Genomic DNA, 20523 nt, shown 5'->3' on the forward strand with positions numbered 1-20523 from the left:
ATGTGCAACAGACAAAGTAACTTATGCTTCAACATTCAATTCCCGATTTTATTTTCATTACAAATCATCATACTGTGCCCGGTGAGAGGCGTGGACGTCTGGGGAGGTTTCAGCTGAGACCAGGTCTGCCCCGCCCCGGATATGACGTCACACGGCAGCGATGCACTGCGGGGCGACGTTTAGCAAAGAATAAAGCGAATAAACAAGATAACTCCACTAAATCTTATTGTTGTCAGTCAAAGTAAGTTATTGTGTACCTACCGATCAGTGTAAACCACACCATCTCTTATATTCTCAGTTTCTCGGCTGAATATGAGCGACACGCGGGGTCAACCGGTGACTGCTGCGGGATGACGACCCGCAGAGAGAGGGCGACAGGCACCGCAACACAAGCGTCGTTTGGGGCTTTTCTTAAACCATCGCTACCCATTCAAGGCCATAAAGAGGACATGGACACAGACAGTGAACATTTCTGCTTTGGTATGGTCACTCCTTTGCACACATGTAATAATTTATCAGGTTGTCTTTTATTTATTTGAGATGCATGATTCAATGGTTTCCTTCAGAAGTGTCTTAACACCGCTCCATTGATGGAGAGTAGTATTTATAATGTTGGATGAGGAAGAGGGGCGGCTGTTGTTGTTATAGCAACGGATGTGAGGTAATCGTCCGGAAATCCAACCTCCTGGTTCTGCGACGTCCGCGCATGCGCGTAGTGTACACAAGAGGAGCTGGCCTTCAGGACTTTCTGTCATAAGGGTTGTTTTTTTTTAACCCAAATATGATCTTTCTATACTTAATGGAGAAGGTTTGTTGCCTAAACCCAAGTTATACATCTGGAGTGGTGTGCTCCAGTTGTATTTTCTGATGTCGTGGCTGATAATCTCAATTTAGTTGTGTAGCACTCTATAACAGCATATTACATTACATCATTATTGCATTATGAATGATAAGAGGGCAGCTTTTAACCCTGATACACCTGACATTTTATAAATCAAGGAAAAGCATGTGATCATACTAGTGCTGAAATAAATATAACATGTAATTGAAAATTATTAAACCAAAATCATTTTTTTTAATGAATTGCTTGTGTCAAAAATGTACGGGGGAAAACATGGCAGATACTTGCTACTCAGGTGTGAGGCTGCGCTGCTTTTTCTCTGTTTTTACAACGTTAAAAAACACTGAGGGTGTCACATTGGTCTCTGGGAACTTATGACGGGTATTTATTATTACAGTTGTATGACATTGTGTACACTGAACAATTAATCACGTATTTAAAAGATATATCAACGTATAATGCAAATAAAATTCGTTGCATCCCTAATTATGACCGTTTTGTTTTTCTCCTATTTAGTGGAAGTGGCTCTGGAGGACGGGGACTCTGACACCTTTACCGTGGTGAACGAATTTGGTATTAATTCTGCTATTAATGGCATCCCAGAAGGTGCACAAGGACTTCCAGTAGAGCAAATAACACATGAAGGGGCGAGTGATGAACCCCCTGTAAAACGTAGACGGAATAAACGCAGCTTGATTTGGAGGCACTATGAGGAACTGGACAGTTTGGCTGCTGCTCGCTGCCGCATTTGCATGAAGTTACAGTCCTTTGAAGGCGGCAGCACCAGCAACCTGCACCGACACATGTCGAAGAGACACCCGGAGGTGTTTTCTCAGCTAGCAGCAGACCGGCATCACCCACCACCAGCCCACTCATCACAGAGCTCAGATACTAAAGGTGACATACAAACCTAGATAGAATAGAATATATAATACAGTATAATATCTGCATAATTGTGATCACACTGAACATATTAATCAGTAATGTATTGTCAGTTGCAGACCTTATCATAATTTTGTTTTCCTCTTATTTAGTGGAAGTGGTTTTGGAGGATGGAGACCCCTTTAACTCTACCATGAATGGCATCCTGGAATGTGCACAAGGACGTCCAGCAGAACAAATGAGACATGAAGAGGCGAGTGATGACCACCCTGTAAAACGTAGACGGAGTAAACGCAGCTTGATTTGGAGGCACTACGAGCAGCTGGACAGTTTGGCTGCTGCTCGCTGCTGCATTTGCCTGAAGAAGTTACAGTACTTTGAAGGCGGCAGCACCAGCAACTTGCATCGACACATGTCAAAGAGACACCCGGAGGTGTTTTCTCAGCTACTGGCAGACGGGCAGCACCCACCACCACCACCCCACTCATCACAGAGCTCAGATGTTAATGGTGACACATTGATGCAACCGGAGAACGTTGGGGCGACAGAGAAGCAGAGACAGTTTTCTGGTAATGTATTATAGCTCACTGTTGTTTGTTTATGTAATTCATCCTGGCTTTTTAAAAGACATCTTGTGGAATAAGTGACATATATAAATATGTTGTTTTTACAAAACCTCTGCATTTATTAGAAGACAAATGTTAAATTTTGTCCAAACACCAACCTATATACATACAATCTCAAATACCATACAAACTCTGCAAAATTTTGTGGTCGAAGAACAATAAAAACAAGATGGTGAACCACATATTTGATGACAGCTTTGGCATAGTGGTTGGTACCAAAAAATATCGCAGTCAGTTAGATACCCAGCCCTGGTTTTATCAAGTGAACATTTATTTTGAGAGATCAGCCAGGTTTGTATCATCACTGCCAGCGTTTCAACATACAGTTTGAGTATAGTTATATATTTGTCTCTGTAAATTTTCTTTATAGTTCTCTCAGTAATTTTAAGAAACTAATTTTGTATCTCTGCAACCATAATCCACATTTAATATAAAGTTTATTTTTTTAACTTTTTCACTTCTGTATTTAAGATTGTAATGACACTAAACATGTGCCCTTCTCTTTCCTTTCTTAATACAGGTTTGTTAAAAGTTTCAAAAGCGTCTGAAGGAGAAAAGCGAGTGTTCAGGAGAGAGCGGGAGCTGATAGAAGCTCTGAGGCGAGCGCAGAGAGAGGAGGCCCGAGCTCTGGAGCATCAGAGGGAGCTGCTGGAGAAGCTGCGTGCAGTGAATGCCCGAGAGACAGCTGCAGAGAGGGAGCAGATTGAGTCACTGAGGACAGCACAGCTGGAGGAAGCCAAATACTTGATTAGACAGAGAGAAGAGGTGCAGAAGGAAAAGACAGAGCTGCTGAAAAAACGTAAAGAGCTTCAGCAGGAACGAGAAGAACTTGTCTTGTTTTCCAGCAGACAGCAAGCCTCCTGAGTTGCGTTTCCGACCTTTCTGATTTCAGATATTCTATAAAGGCTTTGGGACTAATTCAAACAAATGTTGATGTAAAAAATGTAAATCCACTTTTATTAAAAAATATTTTGCAAACAGTCAGTGGACAGTTGTTGTTTTTTCTGTCACATCTGTGTTGCGCTGCTTCATCCTTCCTCTACTGCTCACTCTGGTCCTGTCTCATTGAACTCCCCACATCACCCTGCATTCCTTTATGGCAGCAACAAGCAAATTCAAATGCATATAGTAGGCTGGTCATAAAAAAATATGTGTTGCCTCTCTGCAAGTCTGCAAGACAGGTTCAGACTAACTGAAAAATGTAATGTTTGTCTTATCAATCAAATGTGTAACTTTGCTTGATGACAAGAGGCATACACTTAATAAATAAACCCAAAACCAATGATACATTTACAAGAGGGCAACAGACCCCACCCAAAATGAGAATAAATTGACATGATGGGGGCATTGCATCTAGTTGCATTTAATACCTTTCTAATTTCCTTTCCTATGATCTTTACATTGTGCCTATTCCTAACTTAAATCACAGCAAACCTGAAGAGAAGTTCTCTTTTAACACTGATTGATTTCAAGAGCTCCAGGCAAAATATAAAGAGGAATTAACTCATCGAATAAACACTTATTTCATTCAGGAGCACAAAAAACGTACAACGCATGCGTATTGGAGGAGTTATGTACCCAGAACGAGACTTCTAAGGTAGAGCTTCTGACCTAATAAACGGCAATATGTGGGTTCATGTAAGAGATGGTTAAGGACAATGTTACAAAAAAAATTAAGCTAATTTAAAACTAGAAATCCATGTGTCTACTCTGTCGCCCCTTATTCTGTATACAACAGTGTAGTCGACGTAATCCTGCGAAGGAGCACCGCCTGTCAGGCAAAACGCAGGGAGCCTTACCACCCGGTGACGTGGTCCTGAGTGCTCCCGTATCGGCGGCGGAAGATGGCTGACGGCGGACCCATCGTAGCGAAGAGATGCGACTCAGGCTCGCTGTCCTCTGTGAGCATGGAGACCATCTCAGCGCTGACGGAGCTGGAGGACCTGGAGAGGGTTTACCGGCAGCTCTGCGCGGAGGAGGTTTGTGTAGACGTGTGTTTGTTTGACGTGTACGCTCTCTGTCGTCATCCGGGTGAACTTCCGGGTCGCTGCAGGCTCAAAACAGAAAACTCTACTTTGTTGAATGATGGCTGAATGAACATTAAACCATTAAACTAATGACTGTCTTTGCAGTTTAGGAAAAATGACGATTAAAAAAACAGCCCACACCGACCTAGAACTGGCAGTTAGATATGTTAAGATGTGTTATTCATGCACATGGACTTAATATGAGTGCTTCCACTTTACACACTGCACAACCACAGCCTGTCCTACAGCTCCTGGTGCATCGATTATGAATGTCTGTTTCGAGACTTTTCTAACTGATTGACAAGTATAGCTGAGGAGACCATCTCTCTCTTGGTACCACACGCACAGTGGTGTCCATCTGGTGTTTTTTTAATCCATGATATGTGTCATTAAGCACATTAACAAAAGCAAAGAAGACACAACTGTACAGATATCCTGAGAGCTTACTAGATAACGCAAATAACATATGAAGTCAGACTCCAGAAGCTTAATATACGAACATGTTGACTCTTATAATGGCCACCCTACACTGTCTTAAACCACTTGCATGTCACATCTTTTAATATGTGACACTTCTCCACCATCTTTATCAGACAGTAACATGCATGGATAAGTACTTAATGTATGTGGGTTTTTTTATTGTTCATGCATGTTTTGATAGAAAGTATGAAGGCAGTTGGATAAGAAACAGTTGAACATTTTAAAACATGTATTGGAGTTGTAGTGACGTACAAAGTATATGTGATCTGTGTAGAAGATGCTGAGGAATATATTGTTGCTCATTACATGTTTTGTTTTCTCCTCTAATACAGAAAGAAGTTGATTCTGAGCTGGACAGACTGGTGGGACAGGAGGGGACCATTCACACAAAGATGCTGGCACTGCAGAGGATGGGGTACAGTTGTTACAAATCAGTGTAGTTTTAACTGGAAGATGGTCATCAGTTATTTGAGCTCCAACCAACATAGTCTGTGTTCTTTAAATTAAACAAGAGTCTTCTTCTGTTGTGCAAAAAAAGCTGTCTCTGTGCTCTGCAGGCCCAACTTACAGTTGATTGGAGGAGATGCCAGTCAGTTGTCAGGTATGATCACATTTACCTGCAGCCTGGCTGAAAACGTCAGCCGCAAAGTCAGACAGCTTGACCTGGCAAAGGTAAGAAAAAAATGTCCAAAACACCTTTACAAAATGTATACGTTTCAACTATTGCTGACAGTGTGTTACAGGTTTTAAAATCAACTTTTTTTTATTGGTTGAAAGTATTACAAGAATGTTATACTTGATATCACACAAGGATCTAAGTGTTTTTCTTCTTGCTTTATTTTGTAGACGCGGCTGTATAAGGTCATCCAGCGTGCTGACGATATCCTCGATCTGAAGTTCTGCACAGACGGCGTGCAGACGGCTCTACATAACGAAGATTATGAGCAGGCTGCTGCCCACATCCACAGATACCTCTCTTTGGACCAGTCGGTTATTGAGCTGAGCAGGCAGGGAGAAGAAAGTATGAGGCCTCTAGTTCTCTGTCATAGTGCATCACTCAGTATTTAGACTTACACTGCAGTGAAGAAGTAATGTTATACTATTGGAGATTGGGTTCTCTTACCATTTTGACAATGAATTTGTCAGATCATTTTTAGGATTGTTGTTATTAATATAAACATTTCTCACTATACTGTAAGCAGCAATTACAATTAGCTGCAAAATAGAGACCATATACATCTATTCTTGCCCTGTAAATCTGCCAACGCATCATGTCTCAACAGGCAGTACTGTGGATGCCAGTCTGATAATGCTGCAGGAGGCAGAGCAGAAACTGAAGGTCATCGTCGCTGAGAAGCTGGATGAAGCTGTTGCAGCAGTCGACCTTGCACAAGTGGAAAGGTTTTTCAAGATCTTCCCTCTGTTGGGCCTCCACCAGCAGGGCCTCGCCCGCTTTGGCCAATACCTCTGCAGTCAGGTCAGTTGTGTTGTTGGTCCTGTTTGTGTGCCTTTGTGTCTGAGGGGGATTGTTTTAAAAGGATTTTTATGCATTTTTAACATTTTAGTTTTCTTTTTTGATGCAATAAACTCAATTTGGTAATTGTCTTCCTTGGATCACAATGTGTATTTTGATGAAGATCAGTAGAATATTGTGGATCCAGGTGCAGCTTTAAATAATCTTAACATTCTTTTTTCAATTAACAGTCCAGGAGAATCGTTCAGTTTTGGTTTAGGTTCTCACATTCTGAGGGCTTCTTGTTATTTACTATATTAACCTCCTGATCCTGATGTTGCTCCCATTTTACAATAGTGTTGGCTAAATACTTGAATTAAAGTAAAGTGTTCCCACTCTGTAGTTACATGTGGATAAAGGCCTGCTCCATAAACAAAAAGAGAAGGCACCAATAGTTAATCCGATGTTTTATGAAAATGTATTAATAAAAACACGTATGTTATGTCTCATTTTTTTCAAACCTTATTCACACACGTTATCACAGCTTGCCTCCAAAGCTGAGGAGAACCTGCTGTTGGCTACAGGAGGAGAGCTGGGCGAGAAGAGAGCACCGCTGGTATTTGCAGACACTCTGACACTGCTGCTAGAAGGTGAGAAAATCAGGCCTGATGCTCTCTCTCTGTGCGTGTGTGTGTGTGCGTACGTTTACCTTTGTTTGCTCCGAGTGGACTCCTCTAACGTGTTGGTGTGTGTTTACAGGTATTGCTCGTGTAGTTGAGACTCATCAGCCCATAGTAGAGACGTATTACGGTCCAGGCCATCTGTACACACTCATCACTCACCTGCAGCAGGAATGTGACCGACAGGCCCAGAAAATAGTCGACAAGTTCATCCAGCAGAGAGGATACCACAACAAGGTGAGCATGACCTCTGAACTGCACGACATGAGTGTTTCACTGCCTACCTGTACAATGCAATACAATAGCTTAGATCTACTCAGACACGTTGTTAAATGTGAGAACTCACTGTGAACTTGTATCCCTCCTCTAGCTTCAGGTCGTCCAGAGCAGCATGATGAAGAGCCTGCCGGGGGAGAGGATTGAGCCCAAGTATGTTTGTCTCAGTAACATCCTGCTCTCTGTTATTATCTGTGTGGTACTTCTGTTTATCCGTCTGTCTCACATGAACAGGGAGCTGGACCCCGTACTGACTGAAGTAACCCTGCTGAACGCTCGGGCGGAGCTCTACCTGCGCTTTTTACGCCGTCGCATGATGGCCGACTTTGAAGTTGGGGATGCTCAGAGCGTCACAAATGGTAGTTTTACATGAACGTGTGGTGATGCATGCACAGATTCCCTTTTTATGATGGGGAGATTAAAAGCTATCTAAAATCTAAAATGCTATTTTTTTGTACATATTTGAACATTCAGAGCATCAGCAGAACGTGGATAAACTCCTAAAACACTGCTTGCTGAGCAGGACGATGCAGGAGCTGATTGGCTACTACATTCCAATGGAAGAGTACTACATGAGAGAGTCTGTCAACAAGGTAAATTAGTTTTATACACAGTATATCTATATTTGATAATCTTAAAGTGACCCGCTGCTCATCTCTGCTTAAGACTAGAAGCTTGAGACTTCATTAGCCACTACTATAATAACACACCTGAATATCTGCCAGCTGTAGAAACTAACAGTTGCATTGTGGGAATTGTAGACACAAGATTTTGACAAGGAAGAATAATGCGTGGAATAATAAAGATGATATATCTGGATTCTGCTGCATGGATTCTTTCTTTTTTTAACTCTATTTATATTCTCAATGAAATCTTATAATCCATCACAGTTTTGCCTTTTGCATGAAGGTAAAAACATAAGTTAAAATACATAAAATAAATAATGATAATAACAAAAACTAACAAACAAAAAAACCCCACAAAGAAACTAACCAATTTGAGTTATAGCAAATTAAAAAAACTATAGATCCATAATAGCACACATCTATTTAAAATTTTAAACCCTATTTTGACAAACTATTATATGAAATAAGTGCACATAGGTAAATGTGAAAATGATCTGATCTGGCAAAATAGTTTTAAGAAACATCAACCTTTACGATGAAATATACCATGTGGTCACTTTAAGAACAGAATTGAAAATAAAATGTTATGAAAATGTTATCAACTCAATGGAAGTAATTTAAGTATTGAACATTGTAATCTTTACTCATCCGAACATATTAAATTCAATTTAAAGATAAAATCATTTCCCTCCTCAGGCTGTTACTATGGATACATATGAAAAGGGTCAACTGAACTCCAGTATGGTGGACGACTGTTTCTACATCGTGAAGAAGTGCATCAGTAGAGCTTTATCCAGCTCCAGCATCGACTGCCTCTGTGCCATGATCAACCATGCCAACTCTGTGCTGGAGTCTGACTTCAGGTGCTCACTCCTTCACTTCACAGTTGACATACTCAATACTCTTCTTGTTCCTATTTTCACACGTCTTCATGTCTCATTTATATGCCCCTTTTCTGCCCTTGTCTCTGACCACCTGTCAGGGAGGTGTTGTATAATAAACTGCGGCAGGGCTTCCCGGCTACGACGCTTCAGGACATCCAGCGTGGGGTCAGCAGTGCGGTCAGTCTAATGCAGAGCAGCTTACAGCAGGGGAAGTTCAACACGATGGGCATCGAGAGCGCTGAACACGCCAAGGCAGCATTTCTGGTAAGATGCATAGACAAACACATGAATGTGTACGTCCTTACCTCGCTCACTGGCCGGCTCTTAGAAATTGTCGGCCAGACTAAAAAAACAGCATCAGTAATTTGAGTGAGAAATCAAATGAATAACTTTGACCTAATTGAAGTGAGGTAATGTTTAAAAAATATTAAAAAATGTCTCTTGAAGGAAGCACTTCTTCAAAAACCTTTTAAGACTTTAACCCTATTGGCTCTTTTTTTCTCTCTCTATCTCAGGTGACTCTGAATAACGTTGAAGTGTGTAGTGAGAACATCACCACTTTAAAGAGGAACCTTGAGGTAAGTTGCACATCTATGCTAGCACTCTTCATCTTGTCATTATACATGACCATATCACCATATTAGAGATGTACTTCTTTTTTTGTCTTTCTTCGCAGAACGACTGCTCCAAGTTGTTCAATCAGGTCCCCGGCTCTGGAGAACAAGCCAAGATTGAGAGCTGTTTGTCCGACCTCGTCAACACATCCACCAAGTTTAAGGATCTCTTACAGGTTGGACCTGAGAGTTGTGTATTTACTTATTTACAGTAGGGGCTATGCAACAGGGATTATATCAGTCTTTAAATTGTTAGTGTAACAGAACATTCTCCTATTTATTTTAAAGTTACTGGCAAAAAAAGAACAATCCAAAGTTGTTGAGATCTCGTAATATTTTTCTTATTAAACTTACATTTTAAGGATATAGCTATTCAAATGACTGGTGTTATTTTACAAAAGAAGGATAAAAACCTCCTGCCACAGTTTGAATAGGTTTAATAGCAATTGAATACAGGACATGTATCTGAGGTATTTTACTGTAGATGCGTGTTTACTCCTGGTACTTTAATCCTATTTGTCTCCAAGTGTCCACCCGGTGGTAAAAGTTTCATACTTTGATGTAACTTTACTTCACAGGAGGGCCTGACTGAGTTGAACACAACAGCCATAAAGTCTCAGATCAAACCCTGGATCAGCAGCTTCCTGTCCATCACACACAACATAGAAGAGGTAATGGTCTCAGAATAGCTAACGAAAATAAACTAGAGAACACAACATGTTGCTGTAACAGCTGGTGTTTCTCACAGGAGGAGTTTAATGATTACGAAGCTAATGACCCCTGGGTGCAGCAGCTCATTGTTAACTTGGAGCAGCTCATGGGGGAGTTCAAGGTAACTTGTCTGAGCAGCTATGATTCCAAAACATAAATGTTTCCTTCCTTTCTATCGTTTACTTCTCTATGTCTCCTCACCAGACGGCCTTGTCTCCTGTCATCTACGACACTCTGACCAGCCTGATGACCAGCTTGATATCTATTGAAATGGAGAAGACCGTTCTCAAATGCTCATTCAGCAGGGTGAGTGAGGAGCCGGGCTCGGCCACAAGGTGGCCCCACACACCCTCCGCATTATATTGCGTCACATCACTGACACATGATGATAAGCCTCCAGCAATGATTTATTAATGAGTTCAGAAAGGCCTGCAGGGGAGGGTGCCTCCCTTTGTCACGATAACATCTTCCTGTTTCGAGCGTGTTTACAGTGAACCTCTGGATGAATGTTAATACTTTGTGCAACATGAAGTCCATTTCCTGATTCTGATTGTTCTGTTGTAGCTCGGAGGGCTGCAGTTCGATAAAGAGCTTCGGTCTCTTGTGGCGTACCTCACCACCGTGACCACCTGGACCATCAGGGATAAGTTTGCTCGCCTCACACAAATGGCCACCATCCTCAACCTGGAGCGGGTAATTTAGATCCTTTTAAAAACACAGAATAATTGTATTTTTTGGCAGTGGTGGAATGTAATTAAGTACATTTACTTTAAGAACATGTTTGAGATATTTGTAGTATTTCTATTATATTGTACATTATAATTCTAGTTCACTTTACTCCCACATTTATCTGACAGCTTTAGTTTATGTTACTTTACAGATTCATATTTTATATACAAAACATATAATGATTTTGTGAAATATGATGCTTTGTTATTACTGACAATATATAAAGGACTTGAATTAGCTCCACCTCGGCCAAGCACAACAGTAAAATGGGGCATCCGGGTAGCCTTTGAGTCTATTGATGCAAACCATGATTCTTGTGCTGCAAAACTGCCCTGAAAAAATAAATAATGACTACAGTGAAATGCTGACTTCAAATTAATGCATCAAAAATAATAAGCCAGTAATCCCTCACTCATTTTATAATGTGGAATAATATAATTTTTTACTAAAGATACTTGCAATTTTGCTACTGTTATTTATGTAAATGTGAGTACTTCCTCCTGGTTTACTCACATGTTCCTATTTGTTCTGCAGGTAACTGAGATCTTGGATTACTGGGGCCCAAACTCGGGCCCGCTGACGTGGCGGCTGACCCCGGCGGAGGTGCGTCAGGTTCTAGCGCTTCGTATTGACTTCAGAAGTGAAGACATCAAGAGACTTCGACTGTAACTCATGAACGACTCGACTGTTCAGCAGTGATTGCAATGCAGTACCCACCTTGTGATGCTTTGCACTAAAGAGCTCTGCACAATCCAGGTTTAATCCATGTTTCTGTAAATGGAGGTGGGTGGGGCTCAGGCAAATGGCCAGGGATTTTCTTTTGTCTGAAACAAAAACGCTCATCCTGGAGGTTTCAGTCAGGTTTTTCAGACTCTGCCTTCTGCTCCACACACGGCTCATGTCAGTCTGTATCAGAGTTACAGCTCAGCTTTGAGAGGGCATGATCTGTGGTTAATGGTGAATTATTTGATATGAATTATCTGTAAAGTGTAAGAATATTCTCTTTAATGTGTAATTAAAAAGCATAACTGTGTCACACCGGGAATTCCAACCATTTAACCTGCAGCTGTCTCTGAGAAACGAGGATGCACTGGGACTGAGGAGTGGAGCCTTCAGTGAAACAGAGCAGTAATGAACATCGTACCCATTAAACTGACAGAAGCAGGTCAGACAGCTGATCCAGCCTAGTCATTCAATATATGAATAGCTCCTTGTCTGTGATGACGGAACACTTTTAACCTAATAAATTGAGAGCCGCTCTGCAACGCTTTGATCCCTGCCATCCGCCACATTTCACGAAGTGCTGCCCTATCGCCACTCAAGACCTGCTCCCAATCTTTTATACATATTTCTGACACTAAACGCAAAGCTGTGTTCACTGGGCGATGAAGCATTAAAAGTGGTCCATTCTCATAATTGTCAGCCTAATTTCCTGGTTTAACCTTTATTCTCTGCAAAGATTGAAGCAGGTCAGTGTGTGTTTAAACTTCTGCAGAGAGGACGCCTCTGCGAGCATGTTTGTCACCTTTACCTCCGTCGATGTAATCAGACTCAGACCAGAAACAGCAGGAATAGTTAGGAAAAGTGTGGCTTTAATGTAAACACAACATTCGATTGGCTCAGCACAAACATTCCACATGAGAGCAACCAATAAACTACCAAATAGGATGGGGTGCAGCACAAAAACATTCACAGTAAAAAAAAAAAATCTGGTATAATCATAATATATATACAGTACGGTGCTTTTAAGGTGAAAATGGAGATAGGATACAGGGACTGATATGTGATAGATAAAGAGTATAGAGGGATGGGAGGATGAATTTCTGGGTGCACAGGTGAGTATGGAGAGCTGTACTTCTCTGTGAAAAGAGAAACGTGACAGACGGGTGGGGTTGTGGGGGGGGGGGTGGCGGGCGGGGATAATGGTTCCCTGTTTACTGATCAGAGAAGAAGAGGGTTGGTAAAAACCCTCGACTCCCCGGACAGAGGCTGCCTCAAATGATATTGTTCTTGTGCAGTCTTCTACTTCTACACAGATTCACATCGAAGGGTAAAGCACCGCACAGAGAACAAGATGTCATTGGAGGGCTGCTTTCTACCCTCTGAGCTGTAGACAGGTGTCTGTGTTCCCCCAGTTTCTCATGTCAGGAAATAAATATGTGGCACGGGATATCAGGAGGTAGAAGGAGGCATGTAGGGCATGAGGCTTAAATAAATAAATCATTCGATGATAATAATCTGTTATTTAAATAATATTACTTGATAGTATAAACATGAACTATAATTTTCTGATCCTAATCTGTCCTTCTCAGATGGTTGGCACCGATATGACGTGATGTTTTTTTTAGCTATCACTGGCTGCTAGGCATTTCCTCACGCTACAGGAGGCCAATGGAAATGGGCAGCCACTCTGAACAGAAGAATCCTCTCATTATGTTTTAAAGTAAAAGAAAACAGAGAGTGGAAAAGACCTGCAGGCTACTCAGTCATGTGTGGGTCTGAAGGAGAGGGAAGCTTTGTCCCTTCTGAAAGTTAAAATAGCCTCTTTCCCAACCATGACCCTCAGCCACGAGTACAGCACCTCCCCAACATCATCTCCACCTTCATACAAACAGCAGCTCTTCAAACGCAGCACAACAGGCTATTTTCAGTACAGATATAAATGCCTCGAGACTTGCACATAAAAACGTCACATTAAGAATGGGACAGTAGTCCGCGCTGTGGTTAAAACTGACATTGCACTCTCCTCTGGGTTGCATTTCTGAGCTTTTGCAAAACGAGGCTCCAGCTGAATACAACCCTGGTGCTGCCCCTTCTGACCTTCCCAGTTGTTGACAGTCATCAACGAAACATGAAACATTCAGTTCAAAAACACGATTTTATGAGACAAAACTGGGGTTGTATACTAAAATCAAAATGAGAGGAGGGGAACAAATCATGGCAATAATCCAGTGTGGTGTCAGACGGCAGCTCTTTGGGTCCCTTTGGACGTGTAGAATTACATATTTATGTGTTTAAGTATCATCAAAATTATCATTATTAACACCTCATACTCTCCATGACAACCTCTGTGCTTGGCCAGGCCTCAGTATAAGCCACACCCTCTAAGGTTGTTTGCAATAATGATGTCAGTGACAGCATCAAACACTACCTGGATGTTTCCTGTGTCTGTGGCACAGGTCAGGTGACAGTAGATCTCCTTATTGGGGGAGCGGTTCTTACTCTCAAACTGAACCTGAATATATGCAGTAGCATCGTCGTAAGTATTAGCACCTGGAGACAAAACAGAGAGAGAGAAGAGCAGACGGCATGAAGGAACAACATTGATCACTTTGCTCCCGAAGAAGCTCTGCCTGAAGATGAAACTCACCTGTGTATTCTGGAAAACAGATCGTCAGCGGTGACTTCTTGATCTTATCACCAAACAGATCCTTCTTGTTGAGGAAGAGGATGATGGAGGTGTCGATGAAGAACTTGTTGTTACAGATGGAGTCAAAGAGCATGAGTGACTCATGCATGCGGTTCTGCAGGAATTAGAGTAGAAAAACGTAACTTCATGACAAAATGCCTGTTTAACAACTCCATACCACTTCTTCAACAACCGATTGCTTAATGTGTAACTGACACATCCCAAAGTTATGGTCTATGAGAAGCAATTCTGATTTACAATATTTATTGTTCAAATAGTTTTTTGTCAATTATCAACAAGGAACAGAACAAATAAACACTTAAATGTTAATGTTTTTCCTGCTATCCCAACCCCAGGCACCTGGCTGACCAAAGAGAAGGAAAGTAAACAAATAATTTATTAAAAACAGCTAAATAAATGATTTTACCGTGTATTTTTTAGTGGTAGTTTCACTGTCTGTACGTTTCTGCCTTCAAGGACATTTTTATTTATTCAAATCAAGGGTCTAAGGATAGAGTTGTTGTACTGATTGTGAAGTCCTCTGAGACAAATTGGGACATATAAATAAGAACGTAAGCTCTATAACTATGTTTGACTTGACTTGAGAGAAATATCTCTTTGAACTATTTCTATTAAAAGTGAGACGAGAATAAAGACACAAAAAAACGTAACTGTCGACCTTTAGGGTTTCATTTTGGGGCAATTTACTTTCAATAAATAGGTAACAGTAGTATGCAGATGGGAAATGGAGATGGAGAGAGACAAAGACTTAAAGTGAATATATAAAAGCATCAAAGGTCCTCCTCCAGAATCATATTGGTGATGTTGCAGTTATAGGTCTCTAAACCACTCAGGAAACCGGCCGCCTTTATTATCAGTCATAATCCCACGGTGAATTGTGCACCGGAGGGATTCAGACTGAATTAACTTAGTCACACTTACAGTTGTTTCATCTTCGTGGAGCACCTGGTCGTATCCGCTCAGAGCAACACAGAAGATAATGGCAGTCACATCTTCAAAGCAGTGGATCCACTTCTTCCTCTCTGACCTCTGACCCCCAACATCAAACAGCCTGAAAAAAAGGGCAAGAAGTAAAATCAGACATAGAGCTGTAATCCCTGAACCTAATCTGACAGAAAATGGCAATCACAAAGGGCCAAATTGTTTTGAGCTTCATTTACGCTACCTGAAATGGAGGTTTTTGAAGGTGAAGTGGGTTTCAACGATACCAGTAGTCTTCACACGGGTTCTCAGGATATCCTGCTCTGTGGGCTGGTAGTCCGGTGCCCCAATCCGGTCTAGACTGTCCAGGTAGCTAATAGCAAGATGGACAAAAATCAACAAGAATGTGGGTGTTTCTTTTGCACATCTGGTTTCTTATAGTGTTTTAGCTCCACTCACTATTGAGCAGAGTCGTTGAGTTGGTATTCCCGGGCGCGGCTGAAGCACTCCTGAGTCCCGGCATCGGTCCATACGCGCTTCATAGCAGTGAGAAGCTCTGCAGAGTACGGCTCCGTGTCCTCCATACGAGTGACCACATCGCACACCAGCTTAGCATCCGCCTGGACGAACACATATCATTACATTTCATTAAACTGACAGTTGACCTCCAGTCAGAGTGACATTAACCAGACATCTTAACCCAAATTTCAACCCTTAAATATAAATAAAATCTCAGTTTCTCCACAGTCTGTAGGTGAGCATTTCAGCTGGTGGGTTAATTTGGGATTTACTTTTCTATCCTTGTCTCCAAACTCGATGCCCAGTGAGTCCATGGCTCGGAGGATGGCCGCCAAGCTCTGGATGGTGTTGCTGTAGACCACAGGCTTATACTGCTTCACATCATCCCCAGAAAAGCCATCTTCATGGATAATCCTGCAGGTGGAAAACAGATATTAGCACAAAGACACAAGCATGGATTTAAGAGAATAAGTCACACATATCCATATGTCCCTGCAAGATAATTGTTTTTTTTTTTACAATAACAGATCCACATGTTCTGGCAGAGCCTTTTCTTTGTGTGTGTGTGTGTTTGTGTGTGTGCCAGGTGATTCTTGTCATCAAACACAACACTATAATATTATTGTCCTCTCTCTCTCTTCTTCCTACCATCTCTACCTAACAAGCATATTTAAGTGTGTCGGTGTATGATGGGATGGGAATTGATCACATTCTCAGTATACGATCTGTAATTGGACTGTAATGTGATATTTAAGCCGTTTATAATTTATGATGGGCAATGGAGTGAAATCAGTCAGAGCACTGATCAATCACAGCACACAGATCTGCACTGTTACATTTTAGTGCGGCACAGTTAAACTGCTTATAGTCTGGTCATCATTAAATTATCTATGAGCACTCTCTCCTCACCCTGACCTCATGTACACTGAATCTATAAAACACATCAGACATAACTTCCCGACACATTGAAACTCCACCAGCTTCTCTTCCCCTCTTTTGTGATCCGTGATTGATGTTTGAGGGGGAAAATAAATAAGGGATGATGGTTTTCGCCTATATTCACTCCATCAGTGCACGTTATGAAAATGTGTTTTATAGCAGTGCCAACTGGCCACCTCCAGTAACGTCATAAAAATGAACAGTTTTATGAAATAAAACATTAGCGTTCAGGGGAAAGTAGCAGGGCTGCAGTTTCACACCGCAAAGTCCATTAGATACTTGAGGGTTACAACCAACATTTTTTTTATTATCAATTAATGCGCAGATTTATCATAAATTGATTGATCACAAAAATCTGAAAATAATTGTACATTTACATTTTCAACAACCCAAGGTGCAGCTTATTTGCAGTCCATAACCCAAAAGTATTCAATTTACTATAATTTAAGACTAAGAAAAAGCATCAAATCCACCAGTAAATGTTTGGGATTTTCGCTAAAAACAAATGACTTAAGCAATTATTCAATAATGATAAAAGTTGCAGAATGATTTTAATGTCAAAAACTAATTTAATAATTAATCTCTTCAGCTCTAAAACAATTGTGACTATTGTTTCGGTTTAAGGTGCTAAGTGGGAAACCCTAAGAGGTGCATTGATTTTCAAATTTTGTGTGTTCAGTGGATGCAAGTTGCTTGGGAGCCTCACAGGCCTAAGACATTGAAATCACAGTACAAAACAATTACATACCTTATTGATTAATCTGCAGATTATTTTCTCGTTTCCTCGATTATTGTTCTATAAAGATTCTATTAAAGTAGGTAAATGCCCTTCACAATTTCCCGGAGTCAAGATGTCATCTTCAAATCTGTCATTTTTTGTCCAACCAGTCCAAAACTCAGAAATGATCAACTTAATATCATAGAGAACTAGGAAAACCAGTAAATATTCACATTTAATAGTCAGAATAAGTGATTTTTAGCTATTTTTACTTTTAAAATGATTTAAACGATTGAGAGGTTATCAAGCTGCAGATTAATTTTTAATTTAATGGACTAATCGTTTCAGCTCTACATACAGTATGCGCGAGTGATGAAAACTTAACTGATCAATCACAGTCTCCAAAAGAGTCTTAAAATAGAAACAGCTGACATTTGTACAGTACATCAGCCTCAATGAAGTTGCTTGTTGTTTCATTCATTTAATCCAAACATTAAATCTACTCCACTGTGTTCATCTTTACACCTACGTGGCTCAGTTATCACATTTCTGACCATTTTAAAGGTTTTAAAATTGTTTTGCTCAAAATGTCTTGTGGCCTTTCTGTCTCCGTCTCTCTCTGTCTCTCTCTCTGTCTCTCTCCCTCTCTCTCACACACACACACACACACACACACACACACACACACACACACACACACACACACACACACACACACACACACACACACACTCATGCAGTGAAACTACAGCAGGTGTAGTTTCACCCTCATTACAATCAAAACCTCCACCACACATCCAGGCCTGGATCCCACAATATGAATCTCTCAACCTTTATACAAACCAGCACATCAAGTGATGATGATGATGATGATGATGATGATGATGAAGAAGAGTGGACATATAACAGCAGAGCATGTTAAACTTGCCTTCCAACACCTATACTTTATGACCCCCACTGTATATTGTGGTAACATCCATCCATCTGCTGCTTACTGAGGCTAAAACAAAATCCTTAAAAAAAGTTTCTGTAAATATTCAGTGTGTTGTGTTCAGGGCACACTGGGGATTTATGGACGACCAGAGACCACCGGGGATTGTAATGAGGTGAAGGGAAGAGGAGGAAGGAGTGCATAGAGGGTAGGAAGGAGGAGGGAGGGCGCAGTCAGTGCACTGCAGGCCGGGATGCGCCGAGCAGGACGGAGGCAGAGAGAAACCCTGCTACACCACAAACACTGGGAGACGTTTCACAAGACAAAACACATACAGCCTACAATGGACCGTGCCCTTTTTTATTTTTTCCGCAGTGAAATATCTAGAAACTTAACTAAGAGGGTTACAGAAATCAACAACAGTGATTTAAAACATCAAAGGGTGATTTAGCTTAGACAGGGGAAGGTTTAGATGCGGTTTTAGAAGCCATATTTCTGCGTAAATCCGCTTTATAGGCAAAGTACTCCCGGCGATATCGGGCACTTAAAGCCATTAAGATTAAAAGCAGAGGTATTCACTAATGGAGCTGTAGTGACCTCAATGTAATTCACACACACACACACACACTCACACACACACACACACACTCACACTCACACAGAGAGGCATAACACGCACGCGCACACACACACACACACACACACACACACACACACACACACACACACACACACACAGTGGAACAACACCCACATATCCCCCAGTCGCACAGTCCCTGTAGTCAAGTAAAACCCTCGTTAACTACATTTCAGCACCCAGGCAGTGAACAGCGCCCTGGGACGCACCGGAGCCTCCCTGTCGGTCCGCAGGAGGAGCTCGAGTCACCGGCACTCCTCCGGGGCTCCGGCCTCTGGAAACATGGCGGCTCAACCCTGCCTTAGCACAGATATGGGAGGCGCAAATCTCGGGCCTTTTGCTCTGGCTCGGGTTTAAAAGAAGCCAGAAAAAATAAAAATGACATAAAAAGAGGCGCTTACTTCATCTGTTTGACGATGGTGCTTTTCCCGGACTCCCCGCCGCCTGTAAAGAACGGAGGACAGAGTGAGACCGGGCAGTGAAATCAGGACCACGGAGAGCACCTCCGCCCCACGCAGACACACACACCCCGCACACCGCCGCAGAAAGCCGCAGAAAGCCGCAGAAAGCCTCTCCTCTTACCGAGCAGCAGCAGCTTGACGTCCTTGGCGGCCGTCACCCCGTCCTCCTTCAGGTTTTTCTCGATGGCCTTGCTCCGGTCCAGAGCGGCGCGCTCCTCGGCGCTCAGCGTACATCCCATGTTTCCAAGGCGAGTGAACAACCCGTCGTCTCCGGTCCGCCCTGTCCCTCACCGACTCTCAATCACTGCGTTGTCTCTCGCTCGAGCTGTCCTCGCGCGCTGTCCGCTACAGCATTAGGCCCAGATTGAGGGCGAGAACAGAGCCGCGATCCCGAAACCGTCTTTTCTCCGTGACTCCGTGTGCGCCTCTCTGCTCCGTCTCCTCTCTCAGAGGGGGTTGGGGGTGGGGTCGTTGTGCTCGAGCCTGCGGGGTTGGGGTTGTTGTTAGGTGGGGAGGGAGGGGGGCCTAGAGCTCTCTCTCTCTCTCTCTCTCTCTCTCTCTCTCTCTACAGGGCGGTGCTGCTGCTGGTGGTGGTGATGACAGCGGGCGCGAGCGATTTCATCGGATCTGTTCACGACAGGAGGAGCAGGAGGGGCGCGAGAGGAAGAGGAGCGAGGCAGAGCTGGCTGCGCGAGACTCACCTAACGCGGAAAATCTCGCTTACGTCAGAGCAGCCGGGCTTTAATCACGTCCCATGAAAGATTATTAAAACCAAAGAGCCGTTTAAGTGGCAAACGTTGCCCTCTTGTCTTTTGGCATTAACGGAAATTGTGCTGCTGTTGATATTAAAACGCCCCGACACTGATATCCTCCTACTCCACCGGGATGCACTGACGTCCAACGACACAAACAGGCCCCGCACACATGCGTGATGGCGTCCGAGGAGCACAAGATTATCCGTTTATTTTAATTAGGCTGCATATAAAATGTAGTCGGGTAATCAATTGTTTGTTTAAGTAGCTTTACAATGAAGTAAATAAGACAGTGGAGGAGGTAGCCCTTCAGATCCTGTTCTTATGTAATGCTGTATGCTACAAATACACCATTACAGATACAAACCCTGCAATCAAAATGTGAC

At 42.3% G+C, this 20523-nt stretch overlaps 3 protein-coding genes across 3 annotated transcripts; 2 read left to right on the forward strand and 1 right to left on the reverse strand.

Moving 5' to 3' along the window:
• Positions 1 to 104: 104 nt before the first annotated feature.
• LOC129107471 (uncharacterized) lies at positions 105 to 3381 on the forward strand. The gene is made up of 4 exons (XM_054618972.1): positions 105 to 480; positions 1358 to 1738; positions 1876 to 2292; positions 2870 to 3381. The coding sequence occupies exons 1-4, from the start codon at positions 351 to 353 to the stop codon at positions 3211 to 3213; spliced, it is 1272 nt and encodes a 423-aa protein (XP_054474947.1). The 5' UTR covers positions 105 to 350; the 3' UTR covers positions 3214 to 3381.
• Positions 3382 to 4186: 805 nt separating this feature from the next.
• Positions 4187 to 12229, forward strand: cog4 (component of oligomeric golgi complex 4). Its single transcript, XM_054613164.1, has 19 exons — positions 4187 to 4328; positions 5189 to 5271; positions 5414 to 5528; positions 5703 to 5877; positions 6140 to 6333; positions 6854 to 6959; positions 7069 to 7226; positions 7360 to 7418; positions 7500 to 7624; positions 7740 to 7858; positions 8588 to 8754; positions 8874 to 9039; positions 9291 to 9353; positions 9452 to 9565; positions 9968 to 10060; positions 10138 to 10221; positions 10305 to 10406; positions 10665 to 10793; positions 11364 to 12229. Exons 1-19 carry the CDS (start codon positions 4194 to 4196, stop codon positions 11496 to 11498), a joined length of 2322 nt encoding a protein of 773 aa, XP_054469139.1. The 5' UTR covers positions 4187 to 4193; the 3' UTR covers positions 11499 to 12229.
• Positions 12230 to 13311: 1082 nt separating this feature from the next.
• gnao1b (guanine nucleotide binding protein (G protein), alpha activating activity polypeptide O, b) lies at positions 13312 to 19842 on the reverse strand. Its single transcript, XM_054620661.1, has 8 exons — positions 19507 to 19842; positions 19326 to 19368; positions 15972 to 16113; positions 15640 to 15800; positions 15425 to 15553; positions 15181 to 15310; positions 14200 to 14353; positions 13312 to 14102 (listed from the first exon to the last, which is right to left on the reverse strand). Exons 1-8 carry the CDS (start codon positions 19622 to 19624, stop codon positions 13915 to 13917), a joined length of 1065 nt encoding a protein of 354 aa, XP_054476636.1. The 5' UTR covers positions 19625 to 19842; the 3' UTR covers positions 13312 to 13914.
• Positions 19843 to 20523: the final 681 nt, after the last annotated feature.

The sequence above is a fragment of the Anoplopoma fimbria genome, chromosome 2, assembly GCF_027596085.1.
Source record: "Anoplopoma fimbria isolate UVic2021 breed Golden Eagle Sablefish chromosome 2, Afim_UVic_2022, whole genome shotgun sequence".
NCBI lineage: Eukaryota > Metazoa > Chordata > Actinopteri > Perciformes > Anoplopomatidae > Anoplopoma > Anoplopoma fimbria.

Excerpts from the sequence above, each read along its gene's own strand:
- cog4 (XM_054613164.1), top strand. The coding sequence starts at position 4,194 with ATGGCTGACGGCGGACCCATCGTAGCGAAGAGATGCGACTCAGGCTCG. Across the intron at positions 6,334-6,853 it reads GCCAATACCTCTGCAGTCAG|CTTGCCTCCAAAGCTGAGGA; the intron begins GTCAGTTGTGTT and ends ACGTTATCACAG. Across the intron at positions 8,755-8,873 it reads GTGCTGGAGTCTGACTTCAG|GGAGGTGTTGTATAATAAAC; the intron begins GTGCTCACTCCT and ends ACCACCTGTCAG.
- gnao1b (XM_054620661.1), bottom strand. The coding sequence starts at position 19,624 with ATGGGATGTACGCTGAGCGCCGAGGAGCGCGCCGCTCTGGACCGGAGC. Across the intron at positions 15,554-15,639 it reads CTCAACGACTCTGCTCAATA|CTACCTGGACAGTCTAGACC; the intron begins GTGAGTGGAGCT and ends TCTTGCTATTAG. Across the intron at positions 14,354-15,180 it reads TCCACGAAGATGAAACAACT|AACCGCATGCATGAGTCACT; the intron begins GTAAGTGTGACT and ends TAATTCCTGCAG.
- LOC129107471 (XM_054618972.1), top strand. The coding sequence starts at position 351 with ATGACGACCCGCAGAGAGAGGGCGACAGGCACCGCAACACAAGCGTCG. Across the intron at positions 481-1,357 it reads CAGTGAACATTTCTGCTTTG|TGGAAGTGGCTCTGGAGGAC; the intron begins GTATGGTCACTC and ends TCTCCTATTTAG. Across the intron at positions 2,293-2,869 it reads GAAGCAGAGACAGTTTTCTG|GTTTGTTAAAAGTTTCAAAA; the intron begins GTAATGTATTAT and ends TTCTTAATACAG.